This window comes from Aphelocoma coerulescens, chromosome 10 (genome assembly GCF_041296385.1).
Source record: "Aphelocoma coerulescens isolate FSJ_1873_10779 chromosome 10, UR_Acoe_1.0, whole genome shotgun sequence".
Classification (NCBI taxonomy): domain Eukaryota; kingdom Metazoa; phylum Chordata; class Aves; order Passeriformes; family Corvidae; genus Aphelocoma; species Aphelocoma coerulescens.
In genome coordinates this window covers 17,427,899-17,447,159 of record NC_091024.1, presented here as the reverse complement: position 1 = coordinate 17,447,159, position 19,261 = coordinate 17,427,899, and the positions used below count along the sequence as shown (strand labels likewise).

The 19,261-nt window shown below is 38.4% G+C and overlaps 1 protein-coding gene across 5 annotated transcripts in view; it reads left to right on the top strand.

The window, feature by feature from the left end:
- CIB2 (calcium and integrin binding family member 2) overlaps window positions 1-19,261 on the top strand; it is a 41,162-nt gene that overhangs the window by 8,828 nt on the left and 13,073 nt on the right. For all 5 annotated transcript variants that reach the window (XR_011154093.1, XR_011154094.1, XM_069025424.1 and 2 more), the window contains exons 2-3: window positions 7,343-7,377; window positions 16,688-16,799. Coding sequence is in view for 3 of the 5 variants with exons in the window: in XM_069025424.1 (XP_068881525.1) it covers window positions 7,343-7,377; window positions 16,688-16,799 (147 nt within the window). In the remaining 2 variants the exon portion in view is untranslated. The remainder of the gene's footprint in view (window positions 1-7,342; window positions 7,378-16,687; window positions 16,800-19,261) is intronic.

Sequence of the window (19,261 nt, the reverse complement as noted above, 5' to 3'; positions counted from 1 at the left end):
ATAAATGGATCTTATTTTTTTTTTCCCTAAAACAATTTCTTGTGAATTTATGTGTCTGAGTTAGTACTGTACTCCTTACAGTAGTAGTCCAGGGTACAGTGTTCATAGTATCAGCATGCAGAAGCAAAAGAGTCAGTGTTTCTTGTGAAATATATCTTGGTTTTTTTACTTCCTCCCAGTTCCTGTTGGAAGACTGTTCAAAACCTCACTCACCTCATGGTTAGACCTATAATTTCTTTGTTGAAATATATTTCTGGACATTGTATTATCCAGTTGTAACTTCTGCTATTTCTGTCTTTAGCACAAATTGCTTTGTGCTTATAACACCTAAATATTGTTTCAGGAGGAAGATTTTTATAATTTTTTAAAAATTCATATGTTTTACGTGCTTGTTCCATAGAAGACACTATGAGATGGAAAAGTGAGGACTTTATGAGCTTAAAGTATGGTAAAACCTGTGCAAGTGGCTTTGACTTTAGAGAGTGAAGATTAAGCTGCAGAAAAATCACCTGCTTGAAGAACTAATGTACATAAATCTCAGATCCTTAGTATGATATTAATGAAATAAAATAAATATGTTTGATTTATCTAAAGCTTTCTGAAAAGCCTGTGTATGCACCTTTCTTGCCTGTAAATGTGATATTTAAGAGCCACTTTTTAGCAGTACCTTTAAATTTAAATTAAAGAGTTGGAAATCTGGTCACCCACAGGGATGACCTCAGGATTTTCGGTGGACAAATTTTTTAAGTGCTCTTTATTAAGACTTGTGATGGGCAGCCAGTTGAAACTGTTTGTAAAAGAGACCTCTAACAGAACTTGATCATACTAAACCTTTCAGCTTTTCTTTAAAATCAAAGTAGGTGGAGGCAAATTAAAGAAAGGAGATCTGCAGCTTTCCAGTCTAACACCTTGCCATAACACCTGCTGTTAAGATCATATCACCTGTTATTACGATAGTGTTCTAGTTGGCAGCTCTTTACATTTTCATAAGATTAGTGAATTGTTTTGCAAATTAGGCTTTTGCTAGCACTGGTTTGCTCATAGAGATTCACGTCTGGCCTTGTAAGAAAAGGAATTTTACTGGGCATTGATGATTCTTATGCCCTTAGAGTTCTGGTTGTGGTTTTGGGGGGGTTTTGTGCTTGGGGGTTTTGGTTGTTTGTTGAGGTTTTTTTATACAGAAAATGTGAAATCTAACCAAGGTCTGGTGAGGGAAAAGGTGAGTATTGATAGGCAAGAAAGATGGATTTCATTGCAATAAATGAACATTTTAAAATAAAGGTTTTAAAAGTTGCCTACAGATTTTGGTCAAGTCTCATATTGAGAAAAGAAAATGAACTGAAATTTTAGGGGGTCTTGAGTGATGCTGTGTAGAGATGCTTGAAGCAATGGAAAATACAGTTATGCAGTAAAGCAACATCAGAGCCATATATTCACCTCGATGCACAGCATTTCTAACTGAAAAATGATTGTACTGAGTAGGAAATGCAGATTGTATTGAGTAGGAAACTGTGCTTGGGCTATGGACAAACTCCTGCACTGTTCAGTCAATCTCATTCCCTTTTCTGGGATTACTTGAATAAGGGATCTGAATTTGATACAAATTCAGTGGTTCTTCTTTTTCGTTTGGTTTTTTTTCCCCTTATGGAACCTAGATATTATAGGGCATATTACTGATTTTATTGCTAGCCATTTGTATTTGTTCATTAGTGGTATTATTTACTCTGCATTATTTAATGCAGTCTTAAAACAAACTGATGTTTACCCTGGCAGTCTTATAGGCAATATTGCAATACAATACAGTGCTATGAAATAATGACTGGCTTCTTTTACACAAGAATTTCTCCATTACAGAGCTCACTTTTTTCCTTTTATCAAAATTGAAATCAAAGTGCAATTCAACTATATTTCATGAGAATTATGCAAAACCCGATGAAACAAATTATGTTATGATCTGTCAAGAAACACCATTTGTAAAGTAAAACAAGTTCATCAAGCTCTCTTTTAAAAAGCCATGCTTGACTTCATCCATGGTCTTGGAAAATTAACCCTTTGCAAGAATACAAAAAGTGCATTCACAGATTCCCCAGGATCTTCTGCAAAAAGTATTTTCTACTTGATAGAGTATTGCTGTTACTATGCAAGTAAAAGTAGCATAATAATGGAGCAAGTTTTTTGTGAAAATATCCTTTGGTCAGGTTCTGGTTTCACGTTACCATTTGGTGGATATATAGATTGAGTGAAATTACTTTAGTTGGCAGTTTGCTTCTTCTCAGTCCTTGCTGAAGTCTGACTTGTTTTTACTTCCCTGTTGCAGTATGAATATATAAACTGCTTCTTACAGCTGCAGATTTTTTCCTTCTGAAACTCAGTGGGTGTTTTGGTTGGCTGGGGGTAATTGTAAGGTATATATGATGACAAGTGAAGATGAGCTGTATGGTAAATTCTTCATTGGTGCTCTGATGCAAACAGCATTTTTAACTCATTAACTCTGTTAACTCTTTATATGCTCACAGTGATGAAAATATGTAAAAATCTGGCTGACTCAGTCTTGCACAATCCTATGCCAGTTTTAGTTGTATGGAATGTAGAACAAAAGTATTGCATTTGTAAAACACTACCAGAATAGAGTTAATAATAGATCTTATATGAAAGTTCATTTGCTTCTGTCTGGTAGCAGATTCTTGGTTGCTTCACAGGATGATGTTTTAATGGTGTTTTGATTAAATGCTCTTACACACATTTTGTACTTTGGCACAGTACAAAACATCATTTGTGATTTTCAAAATGAAACCTCAGAAGTAATTTGCTTGAAATATTACATTTTAAAGTGCTACAGCGTCCAGTAGTTAATATTTTTTAAGAGCTGGTCTCTCAGATAGCTATAAGATTTACAGTTGTCTGCATTATCTGTAGTTTGCTGGCTTTTGTTTGAGACTTTTTTTTTTAATTTGCACTGATTGTGTAAGACTGATTTATATTATTTTCTTATTTATAAAACTTTCCAATGAAGCTGTTGCAGGATCAGAATAAACCTGACCTTATGAAACTATACATATATAAAGCAGAATATATATGTATTGCCTTAGAAGAGAAATATGCATTTAATGGCTTTAAGAAATACTGTTTCACAGCATACTTGAGTATTTTTATTCTTTCATTCCGTTGTTCATTTCTCCAGTTTTTGTTCTGTAGTGAAGTGTTTTGCATACCCCCATGAAATTAGCTTTATTTCAGAGCTGTGCTTTATGCACAATACTTGTTTCTGGAAGTGATGATTGGTCACCTCCCATTCACTGGGCTCTGCTGCCATTCATAAGCTGTGTGCTGCCCTCGGGAATTGGCAATCCATCCCCCAGAACAGCTGACGTGTGGGCTGAGGGTGGAGCCACACCTCCTGCTGGGTATGGACACTACAGGGAGTTAAGCAGCAGCATTGTCAGCGCAGTTCTCTCTCTCTCCCTATTTTTGTTCAAATCACTGTAGAAATCAATGTGAAGCAGAACCAACCTAGGAGTTTGCAGTAAAGTCCTACAGACAAGTGGAGAAGGTGGTGGACCACCATATTTCAGTCTGTTCTGTCCTAAATCTTCATTGATCTGACATAGGAAATAAAAGAATAAAACTAACAGCACGTGTGTGCTGCTCTTCTATAAAAATGCGTTTTAAGAGCAGAGATCGTTAACTGTGCTTTACAAGCAATGCTGAGTGACTTGCAGAAAGTCCCAATACCAGCCATGAGCCAAGCTACCCATGGAACCTAAATACACCAGCTGTCTGCCTCTTCTCTCTGCCAAGTACTTTAAGAAGCAGTTAAGCCATCTAAACGCTTAATCTGAGAATCAGGTCTGATTATACAAGGTCATGATCTCATGAAAATCAACGGGAAATTTATTTTCTGTATGCTTGATTTTATTCACTTTGCTATAAGATGTAAAGTAGATAATTGCGGATTTATTTTAGTATCTTACCTCCAAACAACCATCAGTGATCCCACGTTGGACTTCTAATGAACTTGGTTATTAAGGGCACAAGGATAGACCGAGTGGGACAGTTGATCTTGGAAAAGGAGCATGTATGTTCTCAGGGGCTAGAATAGGTGACCTGTCAAGGCAGAGCCTCTGTTCTAAACAGGCTAAAATCCCCAGGGCCCTGCTGTTAGCAGAAGCCTTTCACAGGCCTGTGTATTGCACTAGAAATAAAGGCAATGATTCCCAGGATCAATTCTTGCCACAACTGTTGAACGAATAAGAATTATGAAAACTCTGGTAACATTTATTTGTTCGGTATTTAGTTTGTGCTTTTCTAGGAGGACTCCCAGTTGCTTTAGTGTCCAAACAGACCAGACAGATTGCTTTTTGGATTCATAGCAAACCCAAATACAGTCCACAAAATAACAAATGTGTTCCATGATACTGCTGGCTTGCAGGAAAATCAAAGTTGTGTGCATAAATGACAAATGCATTCCAGAGCCCACTTCACCTTTCCTTATGAGAGAGTGAATTGTTAATTTACTATTTATTGTCCTTCGTTGTGTATTTTCTGTATGAATGAAGGAGCCAGAAGAAAATTGGATGATTCGCCTCCATGTTTCTTTGGTCAAAAGTCTTTAATTAAATTGGAATTAAATTGCTGAAGTTGCAGCAACTATAAAATGTAATTATGTTATTTAGACCTCTTTTCCATCATGATTTTAATCCAAGTGAGGGCTGTGCTTTCCAAAAAAAAAAAAAAAGGGGAAAAAAAGTCAGTTCTGCACCCCCTTTCCTGCCATCGATAGATACTTGATTCACCTTCATCTCTTGTACCAGCACTGCCAGCACTATATTCTAAGTCACTAAAAGGAAATGATCCAAGCTGGAAAGACATCCATTATTTCATTTACAAACACATTAGTTCCTTCCTTCAGAGTTCTCTGATGCAGTTATTCTGCTCATCAAGGTGAAGTCCGCATAAAGGAAAAGGCAGAAATAAGAAGGTGGGAGAAGCAAGAGGGATGGCTGGACTTCCCTATCAGAGGTCACGTGAAGCTGTGGCTTTTGCCTTTGCTACCAGACAGGCTTTTTAATGGTAAATCCTTTCATAAGTGGTATCATCTGGCTGGATCAGAAGTAGAGGCCAGGTCACAATGAATTTGTGGTACTTTGACCCTGAGTAGCTTTAAGATCTCTCTTAAGAGTGAGACCACTCTTAAATTTTTTTTTGACATCCCTCATCCCTGACAATTCCATGCAATTGGCAGGCGTACTTGGAACAGTGCTGTCAGTAACAGTGGTCAGGCAGATAGTTGCAATGACTTCTGCTATAGAGGTTTTCAATATTATTGGGGTTTAGATTATAGTAGTAAAAATTTTGTTGATTAAAAACCAGGCAGGCAGCAGTGTTGTCAATGTCACGAAGCAACTCAGAATAAAATATAAAAAAATGTGTGGACTGTCAGCAAAAATGGTTAATTATCTGACCTCCTAATTTGTCTTCCATAGCATTTTTGCAGGACTTCTACAAGGCAAAGGGTAACTTTTCTTTTTAATCTTTGTCTCCATTTGTGTATCACTTCCCTGTCACTTTTCTAGTTAAGTCTATACAGGCTGTTTTCCCGAGCCTGTATAGTGACACATGGTTGCTGCTGAGGGCATTACAATTATTTGCGAGATTACACCTGCCCTTTCTTAGTAAATGGAGCATCCTTAAGTGACAGTTTGACTGTGTTGATTGTGTGGAATTAAGGAAGACTTGAGCACCTGGCTCCAATGTCACTTTGTGCAGTTCCTGACAATGTGACATCAATGTCAGCAGCTCCCAAGGTGCTTCCTCCTGGGTTCTATAACTGCACAATCCACTGAAGGAAGAGCTGCTGCTCCTGCCACTTTGGATGGAGGAGAGCAAGTCAGCTCAATAATTGATACCCTGTGGGACTGATAGTGTTCCTGGACACCTGAGACAGGCTGTTTGCTTCAGCTAGCTGGGATCCTTTGCTTCTCCCCTCCTTGGAAGAAGCAGGCATTTAGCCCAAATGAGTCTCAGCTTGGGAAAGAAATACTTTTCACTGTTTGAAGAGCAGGACTGGGAGAGTCAAAGTAGTTGTTTGTACCCTTTAAGTATGACTTACCAAGTCTGATACTGTCATCTTGTCACAAGCTGATTTTCAAAGATGATATATTCTAAATATCTTTACATGAAAGGGGGAAAACTACAAAGACCTGAATTGTTAGGCAAATGCCTTGCCACATCACATCACATAATCAGGAAGAATTTTCTGTGTTGGTGGTTGTTCCCTATATATACACCCTCACGAGCTGGCTCTGAGATCAAGTTGCATATTCTCTAAATTGATGACTATGTTCTCAACTGATTATCAAATATTTCATTACTACTAGTGCTCCTAGTCTTGGATGAAGTACATGCTAGGTACTCCATTAAGTACATGCTAGGTAAGATAGTGGAGGTTAGGGGATTATTTTTGAATGGGATAGGACTGATTATTATGTTTCCTCACAGCACCTGAAATTATTACTTTTTTTGTGACTAATGTAGAAATGCATGAAATGCAAACTCTTCCACTGCTCATGTTCTGGTTCTTTGGTGAAGTATTTGAATTCTAGTATGACACAGCTGTTCATGAAGTGAATTAAACCAGTGTACATTCAGTCACATCACAGAGCCATTTAGAATGCAAGTGCTTGTATGCTCTTCTCTCATGTTCCGCAAGCTCTACTTCACATTTTAGTAAGTTATTTCTAACTCTGTGACAGCACAGAGAGCTGTATAGTTTTCTGCTGTTCAGAGAAGGGGCTGTCCGTTTATCACTGCTCCTAACATAGAGGAGTTTGCGGCCTTCACCAAAGTGACCATAGTGCAAACTCATTGTTAGCAAAAAGAGTTAATAACTAAAAAATAACCACATAATTTTATTATTAAACCATATGTCTCTAGTAGGGGGATACTTCAAGTTAGAAGATGGTTTTTGTCATCTATTTGTTGTTTATAGTTTTCCATATTCATTTATTGAATACTTCTGGCGTATACCTTGTTTTTTGGATTTAATTTTGTTTCTGGTCTGGTCATTCCACATTGGAGAAGAATCTCAGCAACCTGTTTTTTTTTTCCTCCTGAACTATCACATTGCCAGTATCTTTTTTTTTTCACTGATAGGACTGTCCTTGGAATATTTGTTATTTTATAGTGTATATTGCTTTCTGAGTGAAAAGTAGATGGTACCCAAATGGTATCTTTAACGTTTCTCTGTCAGATCTGAGTTTCCTTCCAAAAGCTTGAGAAATAATTCTTTGCAATTGTTTTTGATATTTCTGCAGTATAATGACACATTTTGTTTCTTTAACAGGATTGCACATTCTTCACTCGGAAGGAAATCCTTCGGTAAGTAAATTGTTTTAAACTTCTCCTTTGTGATCCATGTGGAAGAGGCTAAATCTTTTTATCTGGCTTGTGAGGAAACCAGATAAAGCCAGTTATTCTGTAGGAACCAATGAGAGTAGGATTTGACTTAAGATACACTTATAATGTGTAATTGTCATAAGGAGATTGATGGTGGTGATTAGCTTAAGGTGAATATCATAGACTTTTTTAGGGTTGAGCCAGTGACTTGTATGAAAGGGATTTGCTGCTTTTCTGCTCAGTGATACCAGTGAGGGCACGTCCTGCAGTCAGTGTAGAATCCAGAGGTGTTTTTACATGTCTGAGGTGAAATTTTACTGAGCAGAAATAAAATGGGTTATGACCCCCTGGTTAATTAGCACTTACTGATTTAGAATCTCTCTGTCTCATTGAAGGGGCAGCCAGGTACTGCTGGGCACTTATTTATGCACTGCAGGATACTCACAGGGGTGGGATGGAGGAAGTGCACGTCCAGTCCTTTTTTAGGCTCAACTGAATTTCTTGTGCAGAGTCTGAGTTCAGTGAGATGATCCAGCAAGGAGCAACCTTATGAAAAGAAAAAAAAAAAGCCCTGTCTGGCTCACCATCCATTTGCATGACTGTTAATGACTGTTAGTGAGGAAGAGGTACTGTTGTGTAGATGGGGATGAAGGGATTAATATGGCAGCTTCAATTTAAATTGCTATAAACTGATGTAAACCAGCATAAGATTGCAATTAGGTGAAATAGGCTAAGTGTTTTTATCTGTCCCTACAGGGAAAGTAGCCCATCAAAACCCCAAACAACAGTAAATCTATTTTCTGCTGGTTTAATAAGCTGAATCAGCTCTCTGAAGGATCAGATGAGTGCCAAAGCTGGCGTAAGAGCCAGAGCGAGCAAATGCAACTGAAAATGAGGAAAGGAGAGGAGAGCAAGACTTAGCGTTTCCCTACCAGTAAGGTCTTAGATTGACTTACACACTGTGCAAGGCTTTAGTGTCAGCATCAGCTTAAGTCAACATAAATGCACGCTGTGGTCAGAGGGGTTGAGGACACATTCTTTTGATTAGTAATCTGAGTGTGGATAATTTGCAAATTATTAGAAAATAATATAACTTCTTAATTTAAAGTGAAGAGAAAATGTACAAAAAATGCTGAAAATGGATCTAGGAAAAAATATAAAGTAAGACTGCGCCAGAGGCAAGAGTGCCTGGTGAAAGAGAAAAATCGAAACCATAGTTCACTATTGGTGTTTGATAGCTGTTTATCACCAGAAAACCTAAACACATTCCTAAGTATTTATTAAAGATGGTTCATTTTGGGAAGTGCCGATCACAGCTACAAGCATTTAGTCATGAGCCCAGGGCAAGAACATATTCAAGAATGTTGGCTATTGTAGACATACTTACGTTATCACTGACTCAAAACATTATCTAAAATACTCATAGGACAGCTGACAAATTTTTAGAGCTGTTACTGATTGCTTTGGTGGTGTTAGGCCTTTGAAAACATGCCCCAGTTTTCTTCAGGAGAGTGTGGAAATGAGACCAGTGTGTGCAGCTTCAGGACACAACTTTTCTATGTGGAAAGATGGCAGAACACACTGGTAGACAATCAGGCTTTAAGTTAATACATTCTCAGAGGCAGCCACTGTGGATTTGTTAAAAGCAAATCTTCCTGTGAGTGTCTGCTTCTGTAAACCAGAGAAAAGAAGCAGCTGCAACATATCTTTATTTTGGTAAAGGCTTTTGCATATTCCAGTTTGTGTTAGTCCTTTTCTACTTGTGTAAGTGCACTGACCTCTTGGTCAAGGTACTCCTGAACATAGAAGATTGGTGAGAATGGTAAGAAGCATTCAGGTGAAGAGAGTTGCAAATGCTATGGAGATCAAGATTAGCTTTTTCAGCAGTACTCAGTACATTAGAGAAATTACTAGAGTCAAAGTGAATAAAAGGAAATTCACACACTCAAGTCCTAAGAACTGAGGAAAAATTTGCAAGTGCAGAATGCAATGTATCAAAAAAAATGGGCTGGGGGTTAGTGATCTAAGCAAAGTGAGCATAATTTTAACAACACCACCCCCGCAATGCTCTTGCAAAAAAGGAAAATGAATTTCTACGATGCATTAGTGTCAGCAGTGTTTATAAAATGGGAGAATTCCAGTCAGCTATACTGGGAATAGTCTGTCCAGTTTTGGGCATCACCATTCAAAAAAGATTTGTTATCCTGGAAAACATCCTGTAGAGAGGAACAGGAATAAAAAGAAAAAAAATGACATGAATAAAAGTTGGAAAACCACTTTAGTCATAGCAATGAATCTGTTTGTATAACGTGCCTCTCTTGTGATTGCAAATGGCTAGGTTGTCTCTTATAAGGCATTATTTCTCTTACTCAGTGTTACAAATCTGATTTTCTGGCAGACAAGCTTTTACTTCAGCAATAATGCTTATCTGCTCGCCAGCCCATCTGTTTCTGCTTCTCTCAGTAGACTGGTACTGTTTGGCACCCAAACAAGCATTCAAACGCAGGTGTTCCTGGATATCTGTCCTAGCCAAAAAGCACAAAACTTGTAAATTCAAGTTGTATTACTTGAAACGGATTTAACCTAGTTAGATAACTGCCAGAGGAGTATGGCACTAAATGATCAAGCTGGACACTGGCTGGGATGTCAGCAAACCTTTGAACCTTTTTGTAGAAGAAAATTAATTCTTCTGTTGCCTTTTCTTCTCTGCCTGTTCCTTGGCTTGTTCTTGATGGATGAAAGGTGAGGTGAGAGGAGCCCTTGTAGGTAATCCACCCAAATGCTGGATTTTAAATCTGAAATCTGCCTGAGAATTAAGCAGTGGTTTCCTTCAAGTGTCTGCAAAACTTCCTTATAAGGGCGCAAATGCAGCAAACTGCTTGGGATGCAGCTGCCTGTGGAGCACGTTGCTACACAAATGGAAGGAGGAGTTAGAACACAGCTCCTCTTTTTCTTTTAAAGAGTTTGACGTTTTGTATGCAGAAACGGGGCTTGCCCTATTGTCAGCTTTGTGGGAAAAAACACCAGCCAAAAGAATGAAGTTGAGGGGAACTCTATACCCTTGGGAATCTTCCTGAGTTTTAGGCAAGAAACTACATACACGAAGAACATATATCCTGAAGCGACTATTGATCTTGTTAATTATGTTACTATTCTTGTTGTTAAAAATGTTTCTGCATCCTCTGTGAATGGAAAAAAAAATTATTGGCAGTTCCTGCATTTCTGTTCGATAAACTTTTCCTATATTATATTTTAGTCAGATTGTACCTGTTTTGCTAAGGCTTCTGAGAGGACAGGATCCCTGTTAGTGTTGATCTGTCTGGAATGCTGGTGTACTGTGTCCAGTTCTGGGCTCCCCAGTACAGGAGAAATAAGGAGCTGCTCCAGGGCCTGGAAAAGGGCCATTGAGATGGATAAAGGACTGAGGACTCTCTCATGTGAGGAAAGGCTGAGAGAGCTGAGATCAGGAGGGTGCAAAGGAGACAGATGCCTGTGCCAGGAAAAGGGGCAGTGGGTACAGACAGAAACACAGGAAGTTCTGGCTGAACATACAGAAGCACTGTGAGGGTGACCAAACACTGAACAGGCTGCCCAAAGAGGTTGTGGAGTCTCCAGCCTTGGAGATACTCAAAAGCCATCTGCATGTGGCAGCCTGCTCCAGGTGCCCTTGCTGGGCAGCAGGTTGGACCAGATCATCTCCAGGAGTTCCTTGCAACCTCAGTCCTTTTGTGATTCTTTGAATCCCCAGCAGAAAAGAGGCCTGTGAGCAGGGCTTGAAGTGCTGCTTCAAGGAAGGGAAAACATTATAAAGTGTTTTTATCTATACTTAGTATGCATCACATAATTCTGGGAACAGTAGAATACGTGTATTGAAAGTCAGAGCTTTCCTAACTATGACTAGACTTAGAATAAATGTATTATAAATTGTCTGCCAAAAGCATTTATTGCAATTTCTTTTAAATTTTACTGCAGATGATTTGGGACGATATTTATCTAGTATTCTTTTGAATTATTTTTGAATTAATTTGTGCTGCTTCATTTTGAATTGCAAAGATGAATAAATACTTTACATGCTAACTAAAAACTAGCAAAAGACTCATCTATCCACTTTTTCTCATCTTATTATGTTGCCTTTTTATAAAAATGATTTCTGTGTCCAGTTATTGCATTTTATTGATACAATGAAAATAACTTAACTGGAAAGCATAAAAGGGACAAAGCATATCAGTAACAGAATTCCTTCAACTTTCAACTCTTCCTGCTTGTGTTTCTCATTGCTCTCTGTTCTTTATCTGTTTGTTGAACTGTGGCGATTTAGTGAGTTGTGGTTTCAGTTTCTGTCTGTATTTCCTATCATGTTTCCTGTCATTTTGCTTCACATGGTAGACCCCCCTTCTCTAATAGACTATTCTAACCTCTTTGCAATCCTTGGAAGCAATAATTCACTAAGGAATTGCTGCAGTGCAGAGATTTATGCCTCAGTTACCATGTGCAACATTTAACATTTGTTCTTGCAAAAACAGTTTGTGCAAGTATGGCATAAATCTGAGACCCTGAAAGTACTTTCTTTATCAGTTGCTGACAGCCCCAAAGGCCCTTCCTTCCTCAGTTTTTCAGGCCCAGATTAAAGAACCTCCTTCTCTTTGAGCTATAGCAGCTTTTTCTCCCTGTGTGGCAGACTTGTAGATTTTGGTCTGTCTGGCCCTGTTCCCCATCTGTCCATTAAAGCACTGCAGTACAAGAGAGCATGTGCAGTTCACTGATTTGCATCAGTACAGTGCTACAGCCTCTGTAGCAAGGATTGTAAATCAGTTCCCATTTGTACATTCTGTCCTGCATTCCATGCAATCCCATCTTCAATGCTGTTGCTTCTTTTACTTCTAGCCATCTCAGTCTCCAGGTGGTTGGACAGGCTGATTGTTGAGACCTGCCTCTTTCCAGGGCTTTGGGTTGACTTGCCAGTTTTCCTGCTTGTCTCTGGAGTGGTGAATTAATCTCTGTGTATTATAGAAAGTCCTTCTCCAGCTGTTCTATTCAGCTCTGGCATCTGGACCAGAGCCTATAGCTCTGATTATGGTGAATAACCAAAAGTGCAGCTGAACAGCAGCCGGGCACTTCTGGTCCTGCTGCTGGCACAGGCTATTCTGTCCTGTGTGTGGTCAGGTCATACCACAGCTGCTGTGAGCCCCTGGTGGGACTGTCCATCAGCACTCACTGTCTGGTTTCATTGCTCTAGTTAAGCCATTTTCTATTTCTTTTCTGAGCATGCAGAACAATTCTGAGCAATCTAGAATTTACTCTTTGAGGTGGTTTTGATTGTAATGTACAAGTCTTTGAACACATCCCTTTTATTTAGGAATAAATAGGATATATATTGCTGAATAAAAATGTTTTCCCCTTGCATCATAAATCAAATGACTGTTGCTGTGGGACCAGAACTGGGGAGATGTTTATTCATTTCTAAAGGCCACTTTAAAGCCTTTACTTATTTCTAATCAATGAGCCATTGCAAGCTTTTATCTTTTGTTTTCAGCAGCATGCCTGTTAAAAAGGCAGCCCAGCCAGCTATATAATGTGTTGTCACTACATTTAATGGTGGAGATGAATGCACACCAAGCCAAGGAAGAGCTGTTTTGTTTTAACACACCCACTGGTGACCTTGGGTACAGTCTGACTTCTTCCCAAAGCTCAATAGTGAATTTAAATGGTTGCTGCAGGGTGTAAGCTTAGAAATATCCTTTTTCAGATCTATTCAGGTCGAGCTGGAGGCTCTGTATTAAGTTTGGAGACATCCCAAACTGTGTCCAGCAAATACCCACAGTGTCACCCTCGCTGACTCCAGGATGCTTCACCCTTGAGAAGTGAGAACAGACTCTGACCCCCCTTTTTGCCATGTAAAAAGTGGTAGAATGAAAGTTAGCATCAATCAAAAGTAGGCTGTGATGACAAAACTGTTTTGAGGATTTTTTTCTGAACACAGCTTTTTTTGTTTTCACTGGTTGATGGGCAGCTGAGTTGATCTTAAAACTACTGCTCTCTACAGGGGTAAGTCTTGTTCTGCCTTTACTTTATTGATTAATTTAATAGAAAATTAAACCCTCATTTTCTTCCATTGCTGTTGCAACTGCTTCAGTAAGCTCAAGGAGCTGACTGTGAAAACTCCTATATTTTCAAACACATCAGATCCCTGAACTTCACTGCACATTCTTAAGTGTTAGTGCTTATACAAGGGACATGACTGCCTCATGGGTTTCAAATTTCTGCAAGGGCAGATCAGCAGTCTGGGTTTAGACTGGATTAAAGTGATACAGAATCACAGCCTTAATCCTTGAATGTTGTACATGATGCATAAACATATACCAGTACCTGTGGGGACAGAGCATCATCAGTAAATGAAATTTGCCGTTGAATTTATCACCACATTCCCTCCCACTCTCGTTTGTGGCGGGGAAGACGCTGCCAATTTTTCCTTTCCTACTTCCATGCAAAGTAAATAAGGAATCCTGCTGACAAAGAGAGCACATCCAGGAATGGGAAAATGCTTCTGCATGCATCCAGAAGAATCTTTTAAAGGAAATACAACTGCAGGATCTGTAGTAGTTACTGCTGCAAAGACAGTAAGGTTGGTCTTGGGCTTCTGAATATACATGATGATCTCTGTATGATAATGGCAACTTTTCCAAATCTGCATGTGTTCAGACAGCACTGCAAAACCTTACATTGCCTCCCTGACAAGAAATAAATGTTTCTGTGTCTAGAACAGATAGAGAAAGCAGCTTTAGGTTGTCTTCAGATATCCTTCTTGTGAAAGGCATGCTAAGTAAAATGACAAGAAGCCTTTCCTCTAAGTCACAACAGCTCTGATATGTTTAGGTCACCTGAAGAGCCTTCTGCTTCTACGAAAACAGGAGAAGTATCAGAGCCTTTACCAGAGCTTTGTTTCTTTTCTATTTGCAGTTAGTAATTAATGTTATTGAGAGATGTGAGAGAACAGTCAGTAATGAGAGCAGCATTTGGGAACTGGTAACTGAGTCTGACTCACAGGATTTGTCATAGTGCACAACACTACAAGGTGTAGTGAGGTATTGCATACAGGCAGGAGGATTATGGGTGTAAATAACCCCAATGTCTACTGAGCTTTACATTGTCTTACAGAGTAATTGATTAGACATGCATTGTTTCCTTGCCAAAATGTAACATAAGTTATTCAACGAAATGGGAGTGTTGGTGGAATTCCTGCAAAAAGGACTGTGTTCCTTGTGACGGGTGGTTTTCTTGGCATCCTGTTAAGAGGCCGAAGCAGGTCTGTTATTTTTTCTACAAAGTCCAGCATTTGATATTGGCAATCCAGTTTATTATAAAACAGTACATAGTGTCCCTAAAGAACCTTCCAGCATGACGATCTTCCAGTGGGAAGAGATGTTACTGTATTTTGTGGCTGTTCAGTTGGTTGGAGTTTTTTGGTTTTTATTTCAAAGGATGATGGAGCAAGTGCCACATACTATATGTTGGGTATAGAGAAATCTTATGGCCCTTTACACTGTCATGAATGTTAATCATGCCATGTGATAAGGCTATTACAAATAGAGTTGCTGGATCCTTGCAGATAAAAGCATGTGAAAGATGTATTTTATTGCTGTAATTTAGTTTGCAAGAGTTAGATCAGAGCCACTTCCTACAGACTCATTTGGATGCTTTAGCATGAAATCCACTCTGGTGGAAAGGTCTTACATCTACAGATCTTTGACTGATTTGGTGAATTAATGGCAGAGTTAGCTGGGAGGAAAACAGGATATGTGAGCTGCCCTCAAATCTGCAGTTAATTACCTGCACGTTTCTGTGTCCAGCACCTGCCTTCCAGACAACTCTAGCAGAGTATAGCCTAGAGTTGGAAACCATATCCTTCTTTCAGCTGCTGAAGGGTATGGCTGAACTTCAGTATAAATAGATTGACAAGATAGTGAATTCTGTCAGCAAGAATTGACAGGTGTACTTTGTGTTGATATTGCATGTTATAAAGAGACAAATCTAATATTAGATAAAGTACAGAAGCAAATCTTGGCAGTTAAAATAAACAGGGATTGTCAGCTCCTGAATTTCGAAGTGTTGTCCACAACGATCAAGTTTTGCCAATAACGAGTGCTTAATTTTGTTGAAGACTAGAACTCCATTTCAGTATTCTAGATTTTAAAAAAGAAGGTAGCCCTTAGCTGGATATTTGACTTGAAAGGTTTGCTTTCTTTTAAATGCTTTTAAGCTGCTTTTTCTGTTGTATTCAGAAGCATCTTTGTAGCTGTTATTTACAATGGAGAAATCAGTTGCTAGCGAGGGAAATGGCTATTGCATCTTGAATTACACAGTATTTATGAAATGTCAGGGTGAGCTGTGGTGAGCAGCTGAAATGTGCTTAGATCAGTGGATATCCAATTTCCGGTAGGGCACAAAATATTGCTGTGCAGGGGGAAGACATCAGTTTCCTACGATGCAGAAAAAATGTGTTTCTGTGTTTCATTTCATGTGTTCTTTGTGGCGCATCATAATAATGAGAAAATAGGTGCCTGTAGATGATTTTCTCATAGCTTTTGAGTTTATTTACACACAGGAATCTGAAGTAGTTCAGTTGAGTGTGGGGCTGGCTGTGGGGCTGCTGCATCTAAAGCTGGAAAATGAAGGGGTTGCTGAGCCATTGCTTTCTGTATTACTGCTTTGTTTATGTTCTGATGTCAAAACATGGTAATCTCTATATCTAATCATTAGTATGCCTAGTGAGCAGGCAGGATTTTTTGTTAAAAGGAAAAGAAGTCACAAAATACAGCTTTTTAATATGTACAAGTAGTAAATGTGACCTACTGAGAGATCAGAATACACTCTGTTAATACACAGGACACAGCAAAGGAACCACTTTCTGCCCTAAGCAGTTTATGATTTAGGTGTAAGACTAAGCTTCCACATATGATAAGAGCTTCCACATATGATAAGAATTGCATTTTATAGTACATGCTTTGGTTCAGGTCTTCTGTGCACATGCCTAGGCAGTGCCTAAATGTTACATACACAGTGTGAAACACTGCTCAGTTACACACCTCAGGGAACGCATGGCTGTTGGTAGCAGTTACGCTGGATACAGCATCAAAGCCCTCTTCTTTTCAAAAAGATGGGAATTTGGTGGGCTCAGACTTGTGCACTAAAAACAACAATTAGAGCTGCAAGACAAATTTGTATCTGATTACTGTCTGAATGGAATTGGTTATTTAAAATTGGTTATTGGCTGTTTGTTTCTGCTTGTTTACAGGTTGCACGGCCGATACCATGAAATGGCACCAAACGTTGTGCCCATGGACTATACAAAGGACCCAGACGTTAAACTACCTATGCAGCTTATAATAAACATGCCTGAGCTAAAGGTATCACTTCTGACTGCTTACAAACGGTATATTAACTTCTGTAGCTTGTCTGCCAGATTTTTTGCCAAGATTGATATCCAGAAGCGCTGTGGCATGCTGAGGTCTTCCCCTTCCTGCTACTGTTCAAGGGCAAAACCAAACCCAGAAACTGGAAAATATTTAGGTGAATGTCTTTTCTTGCAGAGATAGTTGGGGTAGATGTTAAAGAAAATGAATAGGAAACAGAACTAAATTTAGCTATCGTTACCCTTTGTGTATACCCCCCATAGAAGCCACGTCCCCCCCAGGGATCTCTGTGTGAAGAACTGGTTAGAAATCTGAAGTTCTTATCTCAGTGTGTTCATAGGAAATTTGCTAGCAGCGTGCAGAATATTGCTAACAAAAAGTAAAGGTTTTCCTCTTTTTTCTCAGCTACCTGAGCACAATTAATATTATTTTTCTTAATTATCAGGAGTTTTCATTTTCATGGAGACATTACATGATAGGAAGTGGAGAAACAGTCCATGTAACTGCAAATGAGAGAAGCAGTAGGTATAAAGCAATCAGTGCAAAAAAATTTGAGACAATATTTGTTTTTATTCTCAATTAAACAATTTAATATGGTTTTAACAGGACAAATGGGGCCTTTTAGCAATTATTTTTTAAACAGTTCATTGAATTGTGTTTTGTCACATAGTCTATTTTTTATGTATGCTAATCAATTGATGGCTATAAATTACTATAATGTGGAAACAACTATGTGTTCAATCTGATAGCTGTGTGAGAATTATTAAGCTTTTCAAGAATGCTATAAAAACCTTGCAATTGATACAAGGTCACATAATTTTAATGATCTAGAAATTCTTTAGTGTTGTATTTTTTTTCAAATATCTGATATTTTACAAGCAGAAACAGTGCTTTAGAAATTCAGTTGTGGAGGACGCTAAGTCAACATGAAATGAAAAACATTTTAATTAGATTTCAAGTTGAAGTTCATGGAACTCCTTGTTCCTTTAATACCACACTTGTGTGTTTGATTCTGGGACAATGTAATTCATTGAACAAGAAGCACATTTTGTTGATTTATGTTTGTCAAAAAGTGTTTGACCAGCATTTCATATAAATGGAAACATTAAACACATACAAGCATTTAATTCAATAGAAAACCTTGGAAAAAGTTTTATCCTTCAGTTATTCTTCAGACTCTGATTCAGCAGATGCCTATGGACAGCTTATGTTTCTGAAGAAGCTGAGAAATAATTTAGAATTCTTTTTCACAGTAAGCATGGGCTTCTTCAGCAAAATATGTTTATGCTTTTTCTAATGGCATCAGTGTTCCTTAGGGTTTACATTATCATCTATGGGATCTTGATAGCACAATATGAAATCCTTTGGCACAGCTCTTTGATTCCTCAGAGTTTAACTGCCAGATGGCAGAGATTTGCTTTGTGACAAATCAAGGCTAAGCTTAGAAAAGGAAGTGAGAAGTTATGATCACACAGAGTCTTTCTGGCTTCAGTGATACAGGACTGAGCACTTAAGGAACAGTTCATTCTGTGAGAACTTTAGAGATGGAAGATCTGGTACTTAAGCTGATGTACAAACCAGAAATTTTATACAGGATCATATTTAGATTGAGATACAGGAGCATATCTTGCTATCTTAGCAAATTTAGGTGGTAATGATAGACTTCCTAAGAGACTTCCATTCATGAAGTGGATCATAATCTATCTTCTCGCACCACAAGTCTATGAGCCTTTCTGACCCTGCTTTAGAAGATGTCTCCAGGGTAATGGAACTTGACTTTATGAAAATAACAGGACAAATTTAGTGTTGAATTTTATACAAATCCTCTCTCAGGTCTCGTAAGTCTGTGGAAGAACCTTAGAAATATTGATGTCAAACCACTCATTTTATTTCAGGAATTCTAGGAGCTCACAGAGAAAAGGGCTTTCAATAGCTACTGAGCTTGTTTTCAGTAAAATCACAGTAAGAGGAGACTAGGTCTTATTCCGTAACTCTTTCAAAGCATTGACACTAAAAGATACTAAAATGCCTGGGATCTTGGTTATAAACTGGGGTCCATCTTGGTCATGAAGCATCTTGTGTGCACCTGTGCAGATGGGGGTGAGGGGGAGAGTTTATTTTTTTTATATATGAGCTAGGTACTAACTCCAGCTCATATACCAAGAAAAAGAAAATATTTAACCTTTGCAACTTGACCAGACTGCCTAACAAATCATTATGGTGTTTCATTTCTTCAGTAAATTTTCATCAAGGTGAAGACAAAGCCAACATTTACATCTTAAAATAGAAATAAATGACCTAAATGTCTATTGAAGTCTAATAAAATTAGTGCTAATTTCAATGCACCTGGTTTTTTTCATATACACATTACATTTCTAGTTACTGGCAATGTTGAGCTCAATACCACTGCAGGTTCTGACAAACGGATAGAATCAATAATGCACTTTTCTAAATTA